This window comes from Ambystoma mexicanum, chromosome 1p (genome assembly GCF_040938575.1).
Source record: "Ambystoma mexicanum isolate Mex_15411 chromosome 1p, UKY_AmexF1_1, whole genome shotgun sequence".
Lineage (NCBI taxonomy): Eukaryota > Metazoa > Chordata > Amphibia > Caudata > Ambystomatidae > Ambystoma > Ambystoma mexicanum.
The window spans coordinates 947,435,200-947,458,682 of record NC_090921.1 but is presented as its reverse complement, the minus strand read 5'-3'; the positions used below and the strand labels follow the sequence as shown (position 1 = coordinate 947,458,682).

The 23,483-nt window shown below is 47.3% G+C and overlaps 1 protein-coding gene across 7 annotated transcripts in view; it reads left to right on the top strand.

Moving 5' to 3' along the window:
* The window catches only part of NAE1 (NEDD8 activating enzyme E1 subunit 1), a 976,013-nt gene that overhangs the window by 25,970 nt on the left and 926,560 nt on the right, over positions 1-23,483 (top strand). For 4 of the 7 annotated variants that reach the window (XM_069653211.1, XM_069653219.1, XM_069653202.1 and 1 more), the window contains exons 2-3: positions 12,667-12,770; positions 13,036-13,096. In XM_069653211.1, coding sequence (XP_069509312.1) covers positions 12,667-12,770; positions 13,036-13,096 — 165 coding nt within the window. Of the gene's footprint in view, positions 1-12,666; positions 12,771-13,035; positions 13,097-23,483 lie in introns of those variants that run through there. The other 3 variants (XM_069653249.1, XM_069653230.1, XM_069653239.1) reach the window with 2 other exon arrangements.

Sequence of the window (23,483 nt, the reverse complement as noted above, 5' to 3'; positions counted from 1 at the left end):
TGTCGTCCGCATACAACAAAATGACCACTTTGTGAGTAAACAACTGAACCCCCCGGTGCAGATGTAGCTCCCTCACCCTCTCAGCCCAAGGCTCTATCGCCAGGGCAAATGGTAAAGAGGACAATGGACACCCCTGACGTGTCCCACGTTCAAGTGGTATTAACCCGGTGATCTGCCCATTCACCCGCACCCTGGCCACTGGCTCTGTATACAATAGTTCCACCAAAGAAATAAAGAATCTTCCCAAACCCATCCTGCGCAAAACCGTAAATAAGAACGGCCATTCAATAGAATCAAATGCCTTAGTGGCATCCAACAAAACTGCCCAACTGGATCATCCCTCGGTAGTGCCGCCATCAAGCCAAACATCCTCCGCAGCCCAAACGAGGTCGACCGACCCGGAATGAAACCCACCTGATCTGCCCTCACCATGATAGACATCAACGGCGCAAGCCTTGCCGCTATGATTTTGGCTAGGATTTTATTATCTAGATTGATAAGCGATATCAGGCGATACAAGGAACCATCCTCTCCCAGCTTCCCCGGCTTCAACAGCACAACCACCACCACCACCGCCTCCTTGAGAGATTCCGGCAACCGACCCACAGCAACTGCCTCCTGATATACTCGCAACAGATATGGTGCTAGTTTGTCGGCAAAACATTTATAAAATTCAGCCGAAAAGCCATCTGCCCGCGGGGACTTCCAAACCGGTAATGATTTAATGGCCCCAACCACCCCCTCTAGCGTCACGGGCCTATTCAGCCACTCCCTTTGCTCCTCTGAACACCAATATAGCCCCACCTGATCAAGATATCCCTCTTTTTCAAACTGTGCCACACGAAACTGGGATGCATACAAGTGGGTATAGAATTTTTGAAACTCGTGAACTATCCCCTCATCCTCAAAATGGTCTACCCCATGCTCATCTGTGATCACAGCTACCCTATTCTCTTGGCCACGCAACCGGGTGGCCCAAGCCAGTGACCACCCAGGGGCCTGACCCTCTCCATGCTTCCGGGGGGCTGCCCTATCCCGCATATATTTCACCTCCTGTTGGGCCAGAGCATGAAATTCCTGTAATTTCCACATAATGTCCCCCTGTTGAGCCGCGGACGGAGCAAGGGGCCCCCCCCTGCAAGATACGGAGCTCCCTCTACACAGCAGCCAGATCCCTCCGTATCTTCTTCAAAATCCCCAATTCCTTAGCTATACACACCCCCTTATCACACATTTGAATCCTTTCCATAGAACGCCGGCCAAAGCCGCCGACCGATCATTAACCTCAAAGTATCCATCTATAGCCTTTGCCAATTCCTCCCTGAAGATCACATCCAGAAGCTCGTCACTCTTAAATCGCCAAGAGGGCCTCTCTGCCCTCTGACCCCCGCATACAGAGAGACAGAAGAACGGGGGCATGATCCGAGAGAGTGCAGGCCATGATGTCCACCCCCACTGCCCGGCCCATGACCGAATGAGACACCAAAAAATCATCTAAACGGGCAGCTGAGCCATGCGGTGCAGAGAAGTGTGTGAACTGGTTCACCCCCGGATTTCTCACCCTCCAAATGTTCTCGATACCCCATACCATGAGCATGCCCCGGATTCTCACAGAGCCCCTGCTACTCAATCGCGTTGCCATGCCCACTCAGTCTTGCATGGGGTCCAAGACAGAGTTAAAATCCCCTGCCCATATAATTTCCCCATCCGGGAGCTCCCCCAATTGCCTCTCCACCCAGTCTAACGAGTCCGTGGTATCCAAATTGGGGCCATAATAGCAAATCAGTGTATAGAGCTTCCCTCGAATAACCCCCTGCACCACCAGGGCCCTATCCTCCGGATCTTTCACAACTTTCGTCAAACGAAATCCTACTGAACTATGTACCAAAATACAGACACCCCTGGAGTAGTAGGAATAAGAAGAGAAGTACCTATGGCACCCCCAGGTCTTGCCAAAGTTGGATTCAGTAGTCGCTGTCAGATGGGTCTCCTGGAGGAAGGCCACTTCCACCCGATGCCTCCTCAAGTATTGCAACACCTTCCGAGCCTTAGGCTGGTTGTTAAGGCCCCTAACGTTCCACGTCATAAAATTCAACATCGCCATTGAGGAATATCGTGATATGTACCACCCAGTCACCTCTTACCCACCTAAACATCCCCACCTTCTGCACCGTTAAACCCCGCCCCATCCCCCACAACCCCACACACCCCCCACCAACAACACCCCAACTTGTCGATGACGTCCCGCCCCTACCACCCCACACGCTTGCCTGTCCCCAACAAAACTCCCCTCCCACCCCCGTTGGATACCCCAACCTTCCAGCGTCCCCACCACCCTTAGCATATAATCAACTGGCTTTCGCTCAAGGGGCGGCTATGAGCCCGACCCTCCCATGCACCATGCAGTAGCCTCGTCTCCCAACATATGTATGCTCCAATTGAAAAACAACATCTTGCCACCCACGCTACACCCATGCCCAACAGCCTCAATCATTGTTATTTCTCGACCTGGGGACATTTGGCAACATATCAAGGAAAGAGGTGGCTTCATCCGGGTTTTGAAAAAACAGAGACTTTCCTTCATACACTATCCGCAGCTTGGCCGGATACAGCATAGCATACTTTATTTCCTTGTCCCGCAACCTCCTCTTGACCTCCAGGAACGTTTTCCTAGCCGCTTGCACTTTATCTGAAAAGTCCAGGAAAAACCGGATCACATCGCCTTTGTAGGATACCGTTCCCTTCTCTCTGGCCTTACGGAGTGCCGTATCCCTATCCCGGTAATTCTATAGCCAGGCAATCAGTGGACAAGGAGGGGCGCCCGGGATTGGTCTCCTTCCGCTCGGGATTCTATGCGCCCTCTCCACGACACATAGCGGGGAGAAGCCATCAGATCCCAGTGTTTCTCGCAGTATGTCCTCCACCAGGGCCTCCATGTTCCTTTGGCCCTCCGACTCCGGCAGCCCCACTATCCTGATGTTATTCCTGCGGGCCCTCGATTCGAGATCATCCTGCTTCTCCTTAAGTTCCTGCAGGGCCTTCCTGACCGCAGACATCTCTCCTGAGACTGAAGCCGCCACGTCCTCCACTCCGGATATTCGCCGCTCCGCCTCATCCAGTCTCTCCCCATGCTTGTCCAGGCGGACTTGCATGTGATCCACCTTGCAGGTCAACGTGTCCAGTTTGCCGTCCAGAGACTGTATTCCGGACTGTAGCTGTTTAAACATGACCTTTATATCCTGGAAGGCAGACGCAGGGCCCGGCTCGGGAACCACTGAGTTGTCCATTGTCCCATTATTATTGATCAGAGTGGCCACCTCAAAGTGCAGCTTTGACATCTGCTTGCCACCTTTGCCCGACTTAGACATGGCACACGAGACAGATGGGTGAGCAGATTTATCCACTATATGGAATGGCCAGGCCGGTGGCACCACAGAGTGAACCACTCCTAGAGGATCAAGGCCAGCCCTGCAGCCAATCCCAGGCCCTTGTACAGCTGACACCGACAGAGGGGGGATCACTCCAGTCTGCAATGTCCTTACCCCTATGACAGTGAGACTCCTATGAATCCAAATCAGCCCCAACCAAGGCCAGCTTTCTCAACCCACGCAACAAGTGCGTACCCTGACTTGAGGAGTGCCACGCGTCCACACCAGTAGCTGTCTCAGTGCGCCCACAGTCTCTCTGATGGCTGGGCAATGCCCATATCCCGGAATCCTGGCTGCAGCACCCACCAAGTCCGGGCCAGGCGCTCCTTCTGCCCGCCGAACACCCGCATCCACAGGGTGCAGCGCTAGCTAACACCTGCTCCAGACTTGTTAAGGAGTCACAGCGGGACCTGCTCTGCCTTCACTGACGGCCACCTCCACCCCGGAGCCCAGCCGGCACAGTTCCGCATGAAGGCCCGCCCCCACACACACCAGCCGCCCCGCGGGGTTCAGTACAGGCCCACAGGCCCCTCCAGAGAAGGACCGGGTTCCACCAACGCGGCCGCTGCTGACAGATGGCCGTCACCTCAGTCGGATCGCGGGCCTCGACCGACCCGCACAGCGCCGGCAGGCGCTCCACCCACAAGCACCGTACTAGTCCTCCGCTCCGCCAGCACACGCAGCCGCCCGGCGCCGCACAAGCCTGCCTCGACTCACCGCCAGTTGCTAGGTGCAGCTGCGCTCCCCGGCTTCCCGGGCATAGGACGCGCACCTCCTCGGGGCAACAGATGGCTCCTCCTCACTCTGAATGCTCGTCTGTTCCGACTATGGGATTGTGGCGGCTGCTTCGTTAGGATCACAGTGGGACTGCACCTCCCCCACTCCTTCCAGCGCGGCCCGCGGCTGCAGCTCCGCCACACCAGCTAGTGACAATTACAGTGCCGCTTCGGCCCAAAATGATGCCCCCAGGGCCCCAATGTCCTGGGGCAGCTAGGTACCCAGCGCGTCTGCCGAGTCCACTTCGGAGACGGCCGGATGATAGACCGGATTTCTGCGGTGCGGGAGAGCTTCACGGGCCTGCGGCCATCTTCATCGGGCTCTCTAGCGCCCCCCCCCAGCCCCGTATTAGAGGACGTGGGCAGCCAGCCACGAGCGGAGCACGGAGGGAGCTCCTCCTCCCTCATCAAGCTGTAGAGAAGCACGCCAGCACCTCCCGAGGAGAGAGTGCGGGTGGACGAGACCCCATCAGGTACAGCTCTCCCCGCCAGCACCACCCCCCCAAATTCCCCCGGGACCTCTGTGCACCATCCTTCCGAAGAGCCTGGGGGCAGCCATCGACCCGTGGAGTGGTTGGCCTCTCCCTTCGCCTTGGTGTATCCCAACACCCTCTACCGCCACGCTGGGCGCAGCATGTCGGTTATCCCTCGAGGCCCACCGCCGGTATAATGACAGTGTGCCTCATCAACCTAGCTCATGTGTGGTGGCCCTGGAAGCGCAACTCAGCCCCCCTCACCTTCGGGTGTGACCCTAGCTTGCCTTCATGGGGGCACTCTCCTACTGCAGCCAAGTTGAGCCAGTGGCACCTTCCAGGGGACAAACCCCCTTGCTGCGCACTTGAAGTCTGGGGAGGGAGGAGACAACGCCTGAGCCCACTCCAGCAACCCTACTAAATCCTTCAAGGCACCCTGGGAGCCGAAAGGGCCAATCCTCATTCCCCACTACTGTGCTAGTGCAGCACTCCCTCAGTGTCAGCCCTTCCCCCCCACCAGAGCGGATGGGGCACCGAGCCTTAGTGCCCCCTGTGCAGAGGCACTGAAGACATTTCAATACAGTCTACTGCCCCAACACAAGCAAGCCACCATGTCCGCAACAGGCTCGCAAGTTCTGGAGGCTAGCTCGGTGAGCAAAGGCATGACATCGCTTTTTAGAAGTAATTAGAGGCTTTAGAGCAGATATCACTAGAAGGCTGGACAGGCTTGACAAAGTGGACAGCATGGAGGACCGCATCCAGGGCCTTGAAACAAATCAATCCTCGGTGGACATAATCGAGACGCAGATTGAGATGCGCCTCTCTGAGCTGGAGATGAGGGAAGAGAAATGTGCATTAAAAATGGATGACCTCGAAAACCGAGAGCGCAAAAACAACCTCTGTTTTTTTTTTTTGGTTTTCACGAGCGAGAAGGCAAAATGCAGAGGGACATTGTGAAAGCCATCAACAACGTCGTTCGTAAATTCTTTAACGATGGCAACACCAGCGAACCTACGATTGATAGGGCACACAGAGCGGGTGGGGGCTCACGAGGTCCAAGGTCAGTCCTGGCCAAGTTTCACTATTACACAGAGAAAACCAAAATTTTTGGCCAAGCAAGAAAGAAGGGCCCGTTGGAATGGGAGACTTTGCAAATAACCATATTCTCAGCCTTCACCCTATCCAGAATGAGACTGACACTGACGAAAGGGAGTCCGCAATAGCTGGGGCTGCCTCTTCTCCCTCTCCTTCGAATTTGACGGCTACAAATATCACCTTGTGTCTGAATAAGACATACGCAGAGTAACCCAAGAGCTCCTCTGCGAATCCGCCCCAACGCCCTCCTCAGAAGTCCAGAAGAGCGCACAGAGTGAGGCATCGGCCGCCAGAGGTTTTGTGGACAGACGCAGGGTCCAGAGGCCACTGCAAATGCAAGAAACTGAGCTCGCCGCCCCCCCCTGTTACCGGCAGGTGCAAAAGGGAAATCACTAAGTGGCCAGTGCGAGCCCGGAGTGGACTGGGCACCCGTTTTTTTTCACACTCAAGCTGGCCTCAGAAGTTCAATTCAGTTTAGTGGGAAAGGTTGAGAGCCCGGTAGGGCATGTTAACTGAAAAACACCCCCGGGCTCTGACTTCACATGTTGATGTGTTTTTTAAAAGGTTACGAGATTTGTGGGGGGCGGGGCAGTGAGTAGGGAGTTCAAAGGAACGGGCTGGGAGGGGGGGGGGGGGGCTCAGAGGTGATATGCAGAGCTTGGTAGCCAGAGGGTGGTAGAGCAGACAGTGGTCTGGCCCAGCGACGTTTTTGATGTCGCTCAGCGTCCAGGTGCCAGAGGAGGAGAGGGGGGTTAGCAAGGAGGAGAGGGGGTTAGCAGGGTTAGTTGTGTTCAAGTGGGATTTCAGGGGTTCACAAGTGGATCTAATTCCAGGCAAATCGACAGGAACTAGGACTTGTAACACGGGCCCGCACGAGACCGATGTCACGCAATGTTAGGCAATGCAGAGTTTGTGCACCGGGTTGATTGGAAATCCTAACAGGCCCGAATGGTTAGAACACTATGCAAAATGGCAGTGGGCTCTCTCAATGTGAGAGGTCTGAACTCTCCTCAGAAAAGATTGCTGGCCATCCATGAATTCAACCATTTAAAGTTAGATCTGCTGTTTCTTTCAGAGACCCAATGGCAGAAGGGGAGAGAACCATCCTTGAAGGGGAAATCCATCCCGGGGGGGGGGGGGGTTTCTTGTGCAACCCAAAAAAAAGGGGTAGCGGTGGTAGTCGCTAGCAAACTCAACTTTGTCCCGAAGGCGCTCTTGAGAGAGAGAAACTCCAGAGGCATGGCAGGACGGTCGCGACAGGGGGGAGAGAGGAAGGGGAAGTGAAAAAGTGTCACTAGAGCTGAGGGGACGCCTAACTCAAGAAGACAGAACTTGAGGAAGGTGGAGGGTATGAGAAGTATTAGCACGCGGGAGAAGAAAGAAATGGATATCCTGAAGGTGGGAAATAGTGGGGGAGTTCCCCGGCTTAGGGAGGAAAAAGAGTGCTGGTGGAGAGGAAAAAAGAAGACCGAAGGAAATCCCCTACAGTGGCGGAGAAGAGCCCCTCAAAATTGGAAGAGATAGACCTCAAAGAGAAGAAGCTGAAGGAGAAAACATTTAGGGAACGAGAGACCATCAGAAGGAAAATAAATCTTGGCTAGTTGAGGAAAGTAAAGGCCAAGAGAAATCCTGTAAACAGTTGAAATACAAATACCCCTAAAGAAAGAGTGGGCTCTTTAGGCCAGACAAATTAGGTGAACTTAATACCGAGATCCCAGGTAAGAAGGAAAAGGCTGTGACCAGAGAAAAGAGTAAAATAAGTGGCTGAACTCCAGGTCAAGAAAAGTGTAGGAGAAAAGTCAGAAGTCCTATTTAGGACACTGTCTGGGAAGCTACCAACAAATGAGTGTCTTTGGACGTCAGCCAAAGAAGGAGACTGGAAAGGTATTGATGAAAAAAGAGGCCAAGAAACAGGATGCTGAGACTAGGTTCAAGAAGAAACCAAAGGCAGATCAGGCAGAGGCCCTGATCTAGGAAAGGGTGGAGGCTGTGTCCTGGAGAAAGGGAGAGTGGGAAAGTCTAGGCGAAGACAATAATCATATGGAGATGTGTGTTGTCATGGGGGACATTATAAAAGCCCTGTTGAACCTGATAATCGCCCTGACAAAAGAAAATAAATCCCCTTAAACTAGAACCTTTTGTAGATGTCATTTGTAACCACGTCCTACAGTGTACACTGCAGGCATAGCTCTGCCCATATATGGGATGCTTGGAAATGCTGCAGGTCTTGCAAACTTACTCATGACTTTTCTTGGGTTGGCTTCTTTTTCGAACCCTACGTTTTGCTGTATCCTAATAATTTGAGTGCTCAACGAGGTATAGGCGCGGCGCCATAAGGTAACTTGGAATTTTGAGAGACAAATGCCAACTTTGCTCCTGTTCACAGGGTTTGTGTGCTTTAAAAAATGTGGCAGCCACTCAATCCCTGTCGATATCACATTCAAACTTTCACGAGCACACCCTCTAGTGTAGATTCCAGGCAGCAATCCAGAAACCATTCAGGCACCCAGACAGATATGTTTCTGTATCTAATGCCCATATTTTCAAAGGCAGACAGTAAGCAGGATAAAATATAGAAACCTTTGTATCCCACTCAATCTTGCAGGACACATTGGCTGGCTGTTGGACTCCGTATTGCATTGTTTTTCCACATGCCGTCTCTGTAGGTGCAACAGGCTGTACTGTCTGACTCCCCCTTACCCCTCAACCCCCCTACCCCCACACAAACACACCTGCCCAGTCCTGAGCAAAGGGGTTTCCAGCAGTAACTAGGCGTTACACAGCCCACTGTGCATGGAGGTGCACAGAATAGGGTGACAATTGTGACATGCTCATTTTTAGAGGCTTTAGGGCCACATTCTGGATTCGTGTCTCTGAGGCCTTGCTTGAAGACTCATTAGGGAAAACGTTGTGTTAACCAGTCAAATAAAAAACAAAATACAGGCCTTCTCTTCAGAGGTGCAGTTTAGGATGTTCAACCTCAAATATACCAAATAATAGGCACGCTGCTTCTCATCTGTCAATCCAGTGAGTTAGAATATGTATTCTGAACCTAAACTCTGCTCTGTAAGAGATTACACAGTCCCAGGGATTCATAGGATTGCCATGATCTACCCAAGATTTGAGAAGGCCCGTAGGATTGCCATGATCTACCCAATATTTGAGAAGGCCTAAAAACCTACTTAAAGATGACAAGAAAGTAATTTTAGAGAAGGGTAGCCTGGGCCATGGGTAATGGCTGGTTGGCGGCACCCACAAATACCAGTAAAATTGATGTCCCATTGTTTTAATGTCATTCCTTTGCTCATCTGCTTTTGTTGTCCACAAGCAGGAAATCCGAGCAGTGGACACCAGCTTTAAATTCAGCTTTCAGATTAAACTTTGTTCTCTTAAATTCAAGGGCCATAAGCAATATATGGAAATACAGATGGGTAGGTATCAACAGGGATGTTTCCACCAAGGTGGTTGCCATTGATTTTATCGACCATGAGAGCAAAGCATGAATTGTACATGATCTCACTCTGAATATCCAGGGGGTGAAGCACCACCCTTGCTGATACCCAGCCAGCTACATTTGTATGTATTTTATTTCCCCCTCTTGCACCACTTCCTACCTCCTGAGCTTTCCTCAACCGCAATATAAGGGCGGATGAAAGGAGCCATGGGATGAACAACATATTAAAACAAATACTTGGCCTCCAGCCTCCCTCACCTTCTTCTGGTTCTTCCTCTCAGATAGACAAGATCTCTCTCCTCTGCCCCCCCCACCCCCATCACCTCCATCATATCAAACCTTCTCATCTCCCTCTCTAGGGCTCTTATCTCTAGAGCCCTCATCTCTAGCTCTCTTTATTACATCCTATATATGCCCCATTCCAATTATAAGATATGCAAGGTCTCCTGCCATCCTCATTTGCCTCCATAACGTCACTAAATTTCTCTTCTGTTTCCCTGGAAACAGAAATATACCAGACCTTCTGGCACCCTACAGTGTCCCCTCTACTCCTTACACTAGAAGCAGCACCACAATCTGCAGCAGCCCTGTCACAGTGAGAGACACTGCTCACTGACAGCAGGATCGGGGAACACAACATTCCTCTGCTCCCAATGGATCTGAGGCGACCCAGAACGATGGAGAGAAGGCAATAGAGCAATCACTGCTGTAACGGTACAGGAGCTAATATCCAGTCACAGTGACATAATGCACTCATAGACCCAACACAGGCATCCAAAGTGTCATTCTCCTTGTTCGCTGCAGTGACTTAATGGTTTTAGATTTTCTTTTTCAAATCTCATGAATGCCATACACAACATGGTTCTATGTAAGGACCCAGTTTAAAACTCTTCCCAGTATTAAAGATGGATGAACAAATTACTGTGGGGGTGGGTGGGGGGGGGGGGGGGGGTTAAAAAAGTTGTAATTCTTTGAAAAGATTTAAGTTGCAAGGGGCATGCCTTATCCACAGAGTCCACCCGTGGACACGGGGCGATGCCTTCAAAAGGAAAAATAGGTTGCATCGAAAAGCCATACATCGTTCGAAATTGAGGGCAGCTGGGAGCTATTTGGCTGATGCTTGTAGCCTAGAAGAGCCTGGTTAGACACCAACAGCAACCATGATCTATTTTGGCTCCCTAGGCCAAATTATGCAGAACAAACACACCTGTGTGAATGTAACTGTGCATTTGGGACAATCTATAAATAAACATTTGGACACATCTATATAACATCTAAAGCATTAGGGGTCATAAATAATGTATATTTGTGCATCTTATGTTGAAGTTAGATTTGCTGAATGATATGCACTAGCTCCTTGTTCCCCAATGATAGCTCCTGGCCACTAGTTCATGATGGATAACCAGGAGCTACTTTTAGCTCCTGCTTCTCCAGTCTTAATTCCAAATCCCTGCAAGTACGTTGACAGAGACCAGGTTATTCGAGCGGAGGTAAGTTAGGAATAAAGTTCCTCAGTCTTGCATGGTTTTTGTTTATCTGTTTCTGTTCATTCAATGAATTATGGACTACAAGGAGAGAGAAAGGGGTGGAGAAGTAACCGCATTAAGCAGATTATAGCTTCGTCTGGAAATCGGGAGATAAATGAAATGTATACATACATGTACGAAATAGATCAAACTAGGCCGAATAGTTGTCAGAATTGAAGGTCTTCCAAAGTTGGAGCAGAGGATAAACCAGAATGAAAATTGGATTGAGAATGGTCAGAGTGAAAGTAAGAGAATTGCTCCAGGTACTGTCTGCAGTAGGCTTAAAAGGAGATAATTGGCAGTGGAAAACCCAGTTGGCATGCTTAGTGGTACTAAAGCACAGATGCAGAGAAAGGGATTATGATAGGGTTAACAGAGGTGGCACAACTAATCATCTTAAGAACTGTGTACATTTTGTTATGGAATTGCATGCAGTAACGTTCTTTCCTTCAATTGAGAGCTCTTTTTTGCATTTCTGACAGTGAACTTTAATAATGTAGCTGAGTAATGTAATTTGTCTTCTGGGCAATTTCATTCCATCACACTCTATATAATAGGGGGTTGCACATTTTCACTTGGAAAGTTGCGGGTAACTTTTATAGTGTGGTCATTGTGGGTTGTTGAATTTGTGTGGAGTTAGTTGTCAGCGACTTTGAAAACAAGCCTTTTTGGCATCCGGGTTAGAGCTGTCTGTACATTTAAGCAGGGTGGTGAATGAGCTATGTCGCAAGTCTGGCGAAGGGGCTATAGTTTGATTGGGAGGGATGCTCTCCTGCTGGACTTAACACTACAGACAAATTACACGAAACACCACCTGCACTTCTGGTTTGTCAAAGTAACCAGCAGAGACACCCACTGATCAAAGTAGAGCCAGTCAGTCCAGCAGGTTGAACCCTTCCCACCTTTCCTCCACCCAGATTCGGCAGTGGAATTTTGTTAGGAGAAGTCGGAAAAAGACAATCTGGCTATCCAGCCACAAGTATGGATCTATTCAAGCCCTGCTTGTGCGCTCCTGGACTTGGCATGGAATTTGGTCAATGGATTGAGGCAACCACGGATTCATGAGAAGTGCGGGTTGGGCTGTTGTAATAACCATTTCAACAGTAGGTTATCCTTCATCATCAGCATCTGGTATTTAATTGCATACCTGCTGCAGGAATTCCATTGACAGTGCACCCCACAATTAAAGCTGATGACACTAGGATGTAGATGCTTGACGTCGTCCTAAGTCACCCCTCCATATCCTCTGTATTTAAGTGGTTACATGAATAAAGCTGTGTTTGAAATTTGCAGCTGTAACATCACGCCTAAGCACAATGACTTGCTTTGTAGGAAATTAAAATCAGTGTAGATTGGCCTATATTACTTGTAATGGGAAAAGTGACGCTCTGAGGGTGTGACCTGTTGTGATGTTAAATCAAGAACACATTCCAACAAAAGGAGATGTTTGACATTCATGCTGAAATCATAAGTTAACAGACTCTCTAGATTTGATTGCTGATCTAATATCTTTTCGTGAAAGTGGAGGTAACTAGATTGCCATTATCACCATGATTTATGGTCATGTCTCTCATGAAAATGTCCCATATATTAGGATATCTTTAGGCTCTCCTTGATGGCATCATCACAGCTTGTTATGACTTGAAACAACTGTTTATTTGATTCAGAATCCTTCAAAAAAAGTTTTTCTACTATAGCTTTAAAATGAGCCTGCATGTTGCTTTCTTTGGGGAACGTTAGCTTGCATACTTAAATAAAAAAAACACTTGTATGACTTCCCAGTGCTCGTGTGTTGTTTAGTTTCCTTGCATCTCCAAGTATTGTTTGACAGCTATGTTGCTCTCAGACAATATTTTCAATATTTGTTTGTTGAGTTAACTTAAAAAAGTTAATGCCATACTCTTGTGTTTTTAGGCTGTGGGGTGACCACGGACAGGAAGCTTTGGAATCTGCTCATGTTTGCCTCGTGAATGCAAGTGCAACAGGGACAGAAATCCTTAAAAATTTGGTGTTGCCAGGTATGTACATATTGGGGGTTAAAAAGATTTCATGAGCTGGAGCCCAAAGAAGTTCCTGGGTATCGGGCAAAACCCAGTAAGCAGGAGCTGCCACTGAGAAACTAGGAACTATCAAGTCTCAAATATAGTTTATGCATAAAATAGACGCTATGACCCGCAATCCTTCAATTAAATTCTACAAGTGACATATTCTCAACTGCCTGTCTGGGACTACATTTATATATATGTACCTTTTAATTCAACCTGTAATGTTTTTTCCTTAAAGGTATTGGTTCATTCACAATTGTCGATGGGAATCAAGTCAGTGGAGACGATGTCGGCAATAAGTATGCTTTTCTCTTTGACTTACTCTCTATATACCAAGTGTATACATGTATAGTTCTAAATCTGTCCAATTTGGCAGTTGATTTTAATGTAAAATGTCTGCTTATTTTCAGTAGCGGTTATTTGCACACATTTGGCCCTTTTCCTATTTCATTTGCATGTTGCTCACCACACAAAGGGTTTGTTTATAAATATAGATTTCTGTCAGGCCTCAAAATGTGCGCTTGCCATTAACAGTTTGCTAGTGAACATTGTCTCCTAGCAAGTAAGAAATCGTGTGCAATGTGCATGAGCAGAATTGAGGAGTCAAATGACTTTTTATGGCTGGCGAATAGCCTTCAGCTTGATATTTTGAACACTGTTATGTTATGGTGGGATGTTCTTATATAGTGCAGTGTTCACCATTTTCATTGTATGTTGCTGCTGCCGGGGGTAACTCTAGATGACCTAGTTCTTTCGGTTTTGAGATGATCTCCCGGACATTCCTGTGGGGGTGGGTGGTAGTGTTGCCACTTCTCAACCCTTAAAGTAATACATTTGAAAAGTTGATTCCAGATGGCCAGGCTTTGGGCATATTCTTGCCTCTGGATATAATTGTTGGTGCATGTTTGTTTATTTCTGTTGCCATTGCCTGCAAGTGTTTCCATTGGCCCGCAGCGATCAGGCATAAGGGCTTCTGTGACTCTTGCTTTTGAGATCGCCTGATTTTTAATATGTATGACTCTGGTTCCGAACCTGTGTGGCATGACAATTGTCCTGAGTCTGTGAGAGAAACTGGGGAAATATTTGAGGATGAGTGAGAGTTGACGAGAGGGGTAGGTGGGCCAAGGTATGAATTTGCGCAGGGCAGTGTAGTGTGAGTAAGTGTGGAAGGTGAGAGTGATGGCAGTGTTTAATAAGTGGGCGTATGGTGGAGGGGTGACTAAGGATGGCGTGCAGATGATGGAGTGCAGGTTAATATTGGCAGAGTGGCTCAGCTAATGAGTGTGGTGTGAGAGTGGGAAATGATGTCAAGGTGGGAGATGAGGACAGTGTTAAGCGAATAAGGCAGTGTGTGTGATGACTAAGAAAGGGCATTTTGAGTGGTGTAAAGCTTGATGATGGTGTAGAATTAAAAGGTCATTTGATAATGGTGATCAGGGGTGTGGAATATTTGTAAAAATCCTCTTGTACAACGGGTCTGAGAAATCAAATTGTCCCATCAGTAAATCTACTTGTCCCACCATGCTGATTAAATAAAAAATAAGACTACAGACACATTTATTACATCTTTTAATTTCTTTATTGGTATTTAGCAAAGTGTCTCAGTTACTAGTCCTACTTGCTGATGCAAAATGCTTGGCTGCTAAAAACCAATCAATTCTGAACTGACCTCAAGATATCAGATTCCAATATGAACTGTCCCTTAGTGGTAATTACTGGAGTGAGTTTTAGATGACATCAGGAGCTCCCTCAACCCAGCAAAGTCCCCCTTTAAAAGAAACCCTAACAATTCCAGTTGGGGTAAATGAAGGGTGATGAGTGACTGGGGTGTGCTTTGTTGTGTGAGGTGACTGTTGCTATTGTGGCTTTGGTAGGTGATGTGACATATTTGGTTGATGTTTTCAGCATCTGGCTCTGAAGTGCAGGTCAAGGCATGATTTTAAGGGCAACATCTGCCCTTTCATGGCCTTTGCTTAGCAGATGTTCTGGAGTGCCATGTTATTTATATGTGATTGGTATAGGTTTGGTGCAATTGCTGATCTGCTTGTATCTAGCTTTCTTCAAATGGCTGTTTTAGGAGATTGATTCTTGGGGTCCTATTCAGCATGTGTTTAGCGGTAGTTTCTTCCCAACTCTTGCTTCTCACCCTTGTGTGCACTGTGCTTGCACTAGCTGGGTTGTCTGTCTTATTTGGTCACATGTCTGCGTTATAAGAGTGATTCTATACAAAATTGGTAATGTGCAATTTTGACTCCATAGAAGTAACTATAAAAGAGGTCCAAGCTTTTCCATTCTGAACCTAGATATGGTTACTTTTTCATCACATTTTGTAATAGTAACTATTCTTGGGTCTTTTTTTGTGTGCAAGTCACGTATTACAAATGATGAGCAACATCCACTGATTCCCCCGACAGTGAATTAAGAAATATTTTATGTTGAATTTAGATTTATTTTTTCTTCATTCAATAAATGTACATACCAATATCTATTTTTTTACAGAATTTAATTTGTTGTAGCCTTTTTGAAAGAGCAAAAAACAAAATATGTAGTCATTAGCAATTGAAATGCAAATCCAGTTTTGTGCCAAAATCGTCCCAGTTTGCTTTTAGTAAATTCAATAACTGTAACTATATAACTGTCTTGTATGATTTTGTAACAATATGTCTGAGGCCTGTGAATATGTTTACCCATATGTTTTGCATAGACTGTGATCTAGTGGATGGTCTGGAGTAGTACAAGTTGTTTACTTGCAGTAAAAATGGGCGTCAACAAGGGTGTTAATGTCACACTATCTCTACCCTGGGTTAAGATATACCCATGATTGCATACCCATTTTTTCCCACTATCGGTTGGTTACAGTGCGATGGGGCAGAACCATTTTTTGACACCCTTTCCCTTTTCAACATGCTTACTGATTACATGCAGTTTATCGATGCCACAAGTGTCGCCAATTGTAGGCCTTCACACCAGCAAAGTTCAACTCATTGACACAGATAGTTGAAAGCTTCTGACCAACACAGGGCATACAGTAACAAGAGTGGGTTTGGGTCTGTATTGTTCCCAAGGCCTCAAGCATGCAGCTAGACCCTGACACAGTTACACTCATGGCTAGTCCCAGTTCTGCCCTTACACATGGAGAATGACGAATTTCAATTCTGCCCTAAGTGCAGCACTAACTTCCCTTAGAAGGACACACACACTGTGTGTAATCCGTGCATTCTAAACGATCATAGCAAAGAGAACTGTTCAGCGTGTAAATGTTTGAACCCCTAAATAGTGAAGGAACATTGAACAACACATTGGGCGACTCATGATGTGCAGGCTAAGGCAGAAGAACAACACAACACTTCAATCTCTGATGAGGTGATTGAGGAACTGGGAGGAGGAGCCAGATCCTCCCCATTCAGCCATTAAAATGCTTTGATTGACAAAGCTTCATAACCGGCCCACAGCTCCAAAGGACTTGGCAGCAGCCTGTCTACAGAGGTTTCGCCTGGTGTCCACATGGCTGCTACAGGATAAACGTTCAGGCCAATGCCCAAAGATCAATCCTGAACATCTAAATGTGCTGATTGTTTGGGATGGTGTTGAGTTTATCAGAATAAGACTCCCAGTCTCTGGGTCAAATTTGCTTCGAGTACAAAAACACACACAGATCATTCGGACCAGCTTAGACATGGGGAAAACCTCAGCACAAGTGTCATATTCCTCGCTCAAAATAAGGGCTACTACCCCCTTAAAGGCTACAACACAAGACTGCCTCTATCATAGCTAACTCCAGGTCTACTGCATACACTGAAAGGAGTCGGCCGTTAGCATCCTTCCTACAATAGAAAGGATTACTTGAATGCTTCCCAGGGTAGAAGGAGAAAGAGGAGCAAAGTTCCTCCGTTCACGCCCAAGAAGTGGAAGGAGAGGAGAAGGGAAACCCTAATAGTCTGGTGGGAGCTCCTGCCAGGGCAATACAGGCAAAAAAACTTGAATGTGCCACACATGTTACAAATGCCAGATTTTGGAAAACATAAAAAAGAAAACGCAAAACAAATTCAGTTAGCCTCTATTGGCCTTGCAGCCAACACCCTCCAACAAGAAACAATGGATTGATTTCATTCACCTGAATGCTCTTGAAGACAAAGGTTGAGGACAATGACTACCCTCAGGATGACCCAGAGGATTATTCCCTCCCAGTTGAAGAAAACTCAGGCAGTCCAGATGAATACCCCATGGATACTCCAGTATATGCGGAAACTCCTTTGAAAAATTCCCGAAAGGAGGATCACTTTGCATACACTTAATTGCTGAAAACAGCAGCAGCACGCTTCAGAATTAAAACTCAGGAGTTCATAGAGGACATTGATTTTATTGCGAATATACTCAAGGCACATAAGGCTGCCCCATTGCATACTGCTACTGCAATCAGTCAAAGCACTACACGCTCAGTACATGGAGCTTTACTGTAACTGAATGCTCTATGAGCAAGTGCTATATCTTGTATCCATGACTTTAGGCGTGCTGGAGACAACTATGCAGGGATCTGTCAAGATATTCCCAGAAAAAAATCTATCCTGAAATCCTAGATTACCAAGTGCTATCTGACCATTTTCCTGTGTAAATAGCCCTTCGTTCACCTGGCCTGTGCATTTCTCCTGGCCTCCCACCCAGACCCATCATAGTCAAATCTTCAAGTATAAAGATAGAAATTTGATTCTTTGAGTGGCTTGTGAAAAGGGAAACCAGAAGCTTGGGATTGCATCCATATCCTTTTTCCCAGATTTCAGCCATGCCGTGCAAGATGGAAAGGAAACCTTTTAGGAGATTAAGTGGAGACCCTGTGATGGGGTATCAAATACCAAATGATATTCCCCTCTAAGCTGAACATATTTCTTAAGGACAAAGCTTGTTCTTTACCGATCCAAGTGATGCAGTTTCTTACCTGGGTGCTAATCTTCCCATGCCCAAGAACGCTTGAGGCCCTCTCTTGCCACTAGATAACCTATTCTGTTTGTTTACTAGTTGGCTGGTAGCACCATGTTACTGAGGCACATTCTATTCTGTAAATAATGCATTGGTCAGTGACAAAGGTCACTGCACACACTCCCACTGAATAGTGAGTTCAAAGGCGTATTAGTTTATTTCTAATTAGTTTTACACTCCACATTGCGAGGTGCATTAATGTGCTGCAGTCTTTTTCTTTTTAAGTGGTTGTAAAACTCGGGTATTATCAAGGCTGTGTGAAATTGCACTGGAAGTTGGGGGTATGCCAGTGTGCAATGGAATTGTAAGAATGATGTTGGGGAAACTAAACTAGTTGAATTCATCAGAGATACAAGAATGAATCTAGGTCGGTACATAATGAGAAATTTCATGATCGGAGATGCAAGATTTAATAAAAGCCTGTATATTATGATAATCTGCTATATGTTAAACTTCTTGATCAAACTCAGATGGTGATCAGTTCCTACACCTGTGATGAATCTGATGGACCCATCATCGTTTTCCTGGCAGTGACCTCCTCCCATGTGGCCAGGGATGGCAGCCGCTCCCTGATCCTGATCCTGACCCTGGTAGCGACTGTATGAGGAAGGATCACATGGGAGAGACATCCTCCGGGGAGATATCCTGACTCCATCGGGTGGGACACGGAGTCCCCCTTTCCCCTTTCAGGATGAATACCCCATTTGCAACAATCTAATGGCTCATTGTGATGTTGGGGTGGTCCCCGTGAGAAAAAGTTCATGGTGCGTTCGCCATATTGATGACTGTGGAAATGGCGAAGTTGGTGCAGTGTTGCAATTTTTGCATTTAGTGTAGTTAATGGGAATGGAATATTTCCTACTTTTAAGTGTTACTATTGTGTTTAAGTTGATGCATTTTAGATTGCACGCACACAGCAAGATACATGTCAAGCCTGCTGAGGTGGGCTTGCAAGGTGAACTCTGTGTGACTGAGAAAATTGATTTTGTAAGGTTGAAGGTAGAGGGAAGGGCAGGCAGTTGCAACGTTATCAGATGACCGGTCACAGCCAGACTGGGTTTTGAAGGCGCCTGGTCCCAACATGATATGATATGAAATAAAACCAAATAAAGGACACACCTCAGTAGGGAATGAGATTGCAAGTTGAAAAAAGTTATATCGATAAAGATGTGCACGCAGAGAACTCTGCTGCCCTGCGAACGCTCTGCCCAATAATACACGGGCAGCAGATTCTGAACCAAAAAATCGACATGAGTGACGCAATGTCATATGGTACTATACAATTGATTCAGTTGGTCAGCCCGCACGGTCCCATATAGTGTGTAGGCGATGTCGGAATTGGTTACTGTGGCTGGGGTGGTTCAGTTGGCACGTGGGTCCGCTGGGCTCATCTTCACAGGGTGATGGTCAGACTTGGTTCACAATATACCACACTTCTAACTAATCTAAACTACACAATGACCATTGGCGTGCAATGAATAATGTTAGCCATGAAATCATGATTTAGATGGTGAAGTCTATAAAAGGTAGACCGATATATGTACATTCTAACATATGCTTTTATGGGGGCAAGGGTAACTTTGGCACTTCTTCCAGGTGCCTTATCTGCAGGGCCTTATCCATGATTTATTCTCTCTGGCGCCTCACGATTCAAATGGATGGAGGGATGTTAGTTTTAGAGGAGGATATATGATCACACGGGATTAGGAATATGGTGGGCAATCTAGGGTGGTCTGGGGGGGAAGGGTCATCCAGCAGTTACTTCAAAGAGACAGAAAGTCGGGAATGCGAGCCAAAGGGTCTATAAGCTGTAACCTCCAAAGTTGGGTGTCGAGGTGGCACAGGTAGGTTTGTGGAGATGGATGGGCACGCAGGCTAGGGCTTGCTCCGGTCACACACAGGGCAAGGAGGTCAGAGGAAGAAAGAAGGATACGGAGTATTTGCAACAATACATGGCCGGGCGCTTCCATGAGAAATGTTCTGTGCGTGGCTGCCAAGAGGAGGAAGTGGTTGACTGGGCTTGCTGTGTGCGGCGCTGGATAGAGGGAGGGATGGCTTTTGAGAGATCATGACAGGGCCTAGAAAAAGATGGCGTTTCAGGGTGGCACAAAATGCAGTCTGTACGTCTCACCAAATGGCTTTGTTTACAGTCTTTATTTGTGATTAGGTTAAGGCCAAATTATTAGAACCGACAAACGTGGGGATGTCTCCCTCCATTTGGGTAAACACGAGATCCATTTTACGTGGGAATGTCAGAGGGGGTATAAAAAGACCTTTCCTTCCTTACATTCCCCCTTTCGTTACTTCTAAAGTAACGAATACCTTTGACCAGTGTTTCTGTGTTCTTCTGCTTTCTGTGGGATATATTGACCCACTCAACAGTATTTCTCCCCATCACCAAGCTGCATTTGCGCAGATGGAGCAAAATGGCTGCGCTGGCTCTTGTAAGTGCCATGGCCTCAAAACTGTGTTTTGCAGCAACAAAAAGATGTCTGCACCGTCCTGCCAAACCCACTTCAGGCAGGATGGAACCAGGGGACACACTGAAGGAGCGTGCCATTGTGTTGTGACACAGACAAATAGAATAAAGTGAAAATGCAGCACTGCTTTGCTGAAACCCCAAACTCCCCATTGAAAAGGAAACTTTTTCACCTTTAAAAAATGCTGCTTTGACCCTAATTCCATCTGTTCTTTCTTAAACCACTGGGATCAGTGTATCTCATTGTGCCTCAGCAAAACCAAGCATGATTTCTGAATGGCGGACCCTGTTAAGCCAAATCTGAAAAAAATGGCCAAGTAACTTCACTTTCTGCCGTGCACGGGAAGCGCTTTATTTTGTGCTACAAAGTGTCAAAGGAATGAAACCTGCAAAAGAAATCGTAGCTCTGTGCACATGTCAATTCCAGGAGACTTTTGCCTTGTACAGACTGTTGTTTACAAAAAACTAACTATGGCTGCAAGACAATATTGGGAAGTCAGATGGCAAATTCGAATTTGAAAGGAAATGCTAGCAGTTTTCACCACATGTGTAAAATGGGCTTTGCAAACTAAAGAAAAATAAATGCCCATTTTAAAGGAAAAGTAATATGTTGAATGAAAGCTTGTCTGTGCCTAGCAATGAGAAGGGGTTGGCTGCTGGGAAACACATATGGGCTATTTTTATTCCACAGGCTTGTTTTTTTTTATTCAGGACCAAAGAAAAGAAAAGAAAGGTTTTAAACTTACTTGGCTAGATTTTGCAAGCTTCCAAAAACAAGTTATTCTAGTTGGCAGAGCTAAGTTTTCCCCCAAGGAAGGGAGCCACTATAAACTTCCAGGACACGAGAGTGATAATTGCTATGTTGGAAAACTGTGACTGACCAGGACAAAGAAACTTCACATACTAATCAGACTTCAGTCTGGGCAGGGGCCTCTTTCAATAGAAATTCTGGGGCATCAAAGTGTGAAGTGGATAAGGAAAAATAAACCTTCAATCAAGCTGGAAAAACCCATCCTCCCTTTTGGGGAAGTGACAGTTGGTGGTAGCTGAAAAAGAAAAGAAAATGGTCCAGGGCAGGACAAAGGACTGCCATTTGCTTCCAAAGGCTATTTTATAAATAAACGTTAAAGACTTTTATCTCTGCATCAAGACTTTGTAAAAATGTAAAAATCTCGCAGTTTAAAAGTGATTTTGTGTTTTATAATTTGAGACATTGTAGAAGTCACTAACACATTGGGAATAGAAATGGCAAAGTATTGGGGATTGTAAGAAAAGTTTCAATTTGTATACTTGCATCCTGTATGATAAACCACACGTGTATAAAGTTATTGAATTTTAGGGCGAATCTTTCATACTCAAAATTACGAAAACGTATCAGTAGGGCGAAACAATGTCACAGAGTTCAGAGTTAGAGTGGAATGGTCTGCATAAAATATGTAACCTGCTCATGTCATTGGGAAATATGCCACAACTGTACAAATGTGTAAATTCTGTTATGACTGATTTTTGGCAAAAAGTTCTGTGGGAGGGGGCGTGGCTAGCAAGCCATGTAGAAGGACGCAGGTTCACTGAAGCTCCCACCGATATGTACAGCATCCCAATCATAACTGCACAATAACAAAAAGGAACTCTCCTCCTGCCAAGGGATTGTGTGTGTGAAGGTGCGGAGCACAATAAGCTCATGGCTGCGTAAGGATCATAGCAGCAGATTGGAAGAAAATTGTGAGAAACCTAAGGCAAAGAAAATGGCGGTCGGCCAAAGACAAAGGGCGAAACTGCTGACCCGAGAGGAGCGCACCCCCTGCCATGACGAATGGCACTGAGCCACGGCAGAGGTACCCCTTGCAGAAAGGTGCATCAACTAAGTGAGAAGCAGGGCTCAAACACGTAATAGGGCACACCAGGAGTCCGTTACCCCTGCGAGTGAAGGGCACCATAAGGACCGTGGGAGGACCCGCTGAATGACCACAGCGCGTATACGGCCCGGAGGCAGGCGATCGGAGACACGGCTGGGTTCTGCGGGAGCCGGGCCTCGCTGCAGACACACTGTTGCTAACGAGGCAGACGAGCTGGCCCGAAGACGCTCGAGCAGCGGCCGCCGAATAAAGGCGGTGCAACATTGTGGATACATAAGTATCCATAGACACCTTATCCACACAAGATAAATGCGCTGGGAAATGACAAGGTGAGTGTTTTAAGTTCACTGTGGTAAAGAACAACAAGCCGGCAAACAGCAGAGAGGCACACAGCACCAAGCTGAGAGAGACCGTGGATGCATGATCCACACACAGTGGAAAACACGCGGAAATGGAGGCCTGCCTGGCACACGCTTGCCTACATAGGGCACTGGTAGGCAGAAGGGATTAGCTGGCCACGAAGCCTTAAACGAAAACATTATTGGCCCAGCTGCGCACACTAAGAACATATAAGAGAGGGGTGCACGCGAGCGCACCCATTGTAAGGCAATATTGCCTCTCCCCCACAAACTGCCAGGAAGAGAAGAATTGTAAAGGGAGATGGGGACAGGACCCTAAGAGCCAGCTGTGACTCCCATAACACCAAAACAAGGGTTAAACCACATTCTCTGCACCAGACGCACAGCTACCGGAAAAGGACCCAGAGTAGCACGCTGCACGGGGAGGGACCCGCAAGGAACAGACACTGCGGTGCGCACACCGGAAGACAGACCGGAGGGAGAGACGCCGCAGCACACACCACAGCAGCCCCTGTGAAGGTAGCGCCAAGAAGACACACACGTGGGAGCACATAAACTGTGAAGCCACCCCAAAGACTGGCAGAAGCGGCTGCAACCCAGGACACATAAGCTTAGTCCAACCAGACAGTGATACGCGATTAGCGGACCAAGAAGTACAACCCACTGGGGGCCCAGGAACAATAACACCCAGAGGAACACACGGTGAGAGAGGAACACACGGCGGAGACAGACGTGGCACCGGGAAGCAAGTATAGGAACCGGAGCCAGACAGATGCGCGGGACAGGCGCACAGCGTACTACCCTCTAAAAAGCACGCGAGGACGACCACTGAGAGGAACATGGATCACTATGCCCACCACCCCCCCCTCCCCAAAGCAGCGAAACCTGGACCTAAACATAGACCAGGGAAGAGCAGGGGCCGAGGAGTAACCAAGGCAAGCCAGAAAAGGCTGAATACTCTGTGGTTGCACTGAACATACAGAAATCCTACACCCAGAAGGAGGCACTGCGACCTCGG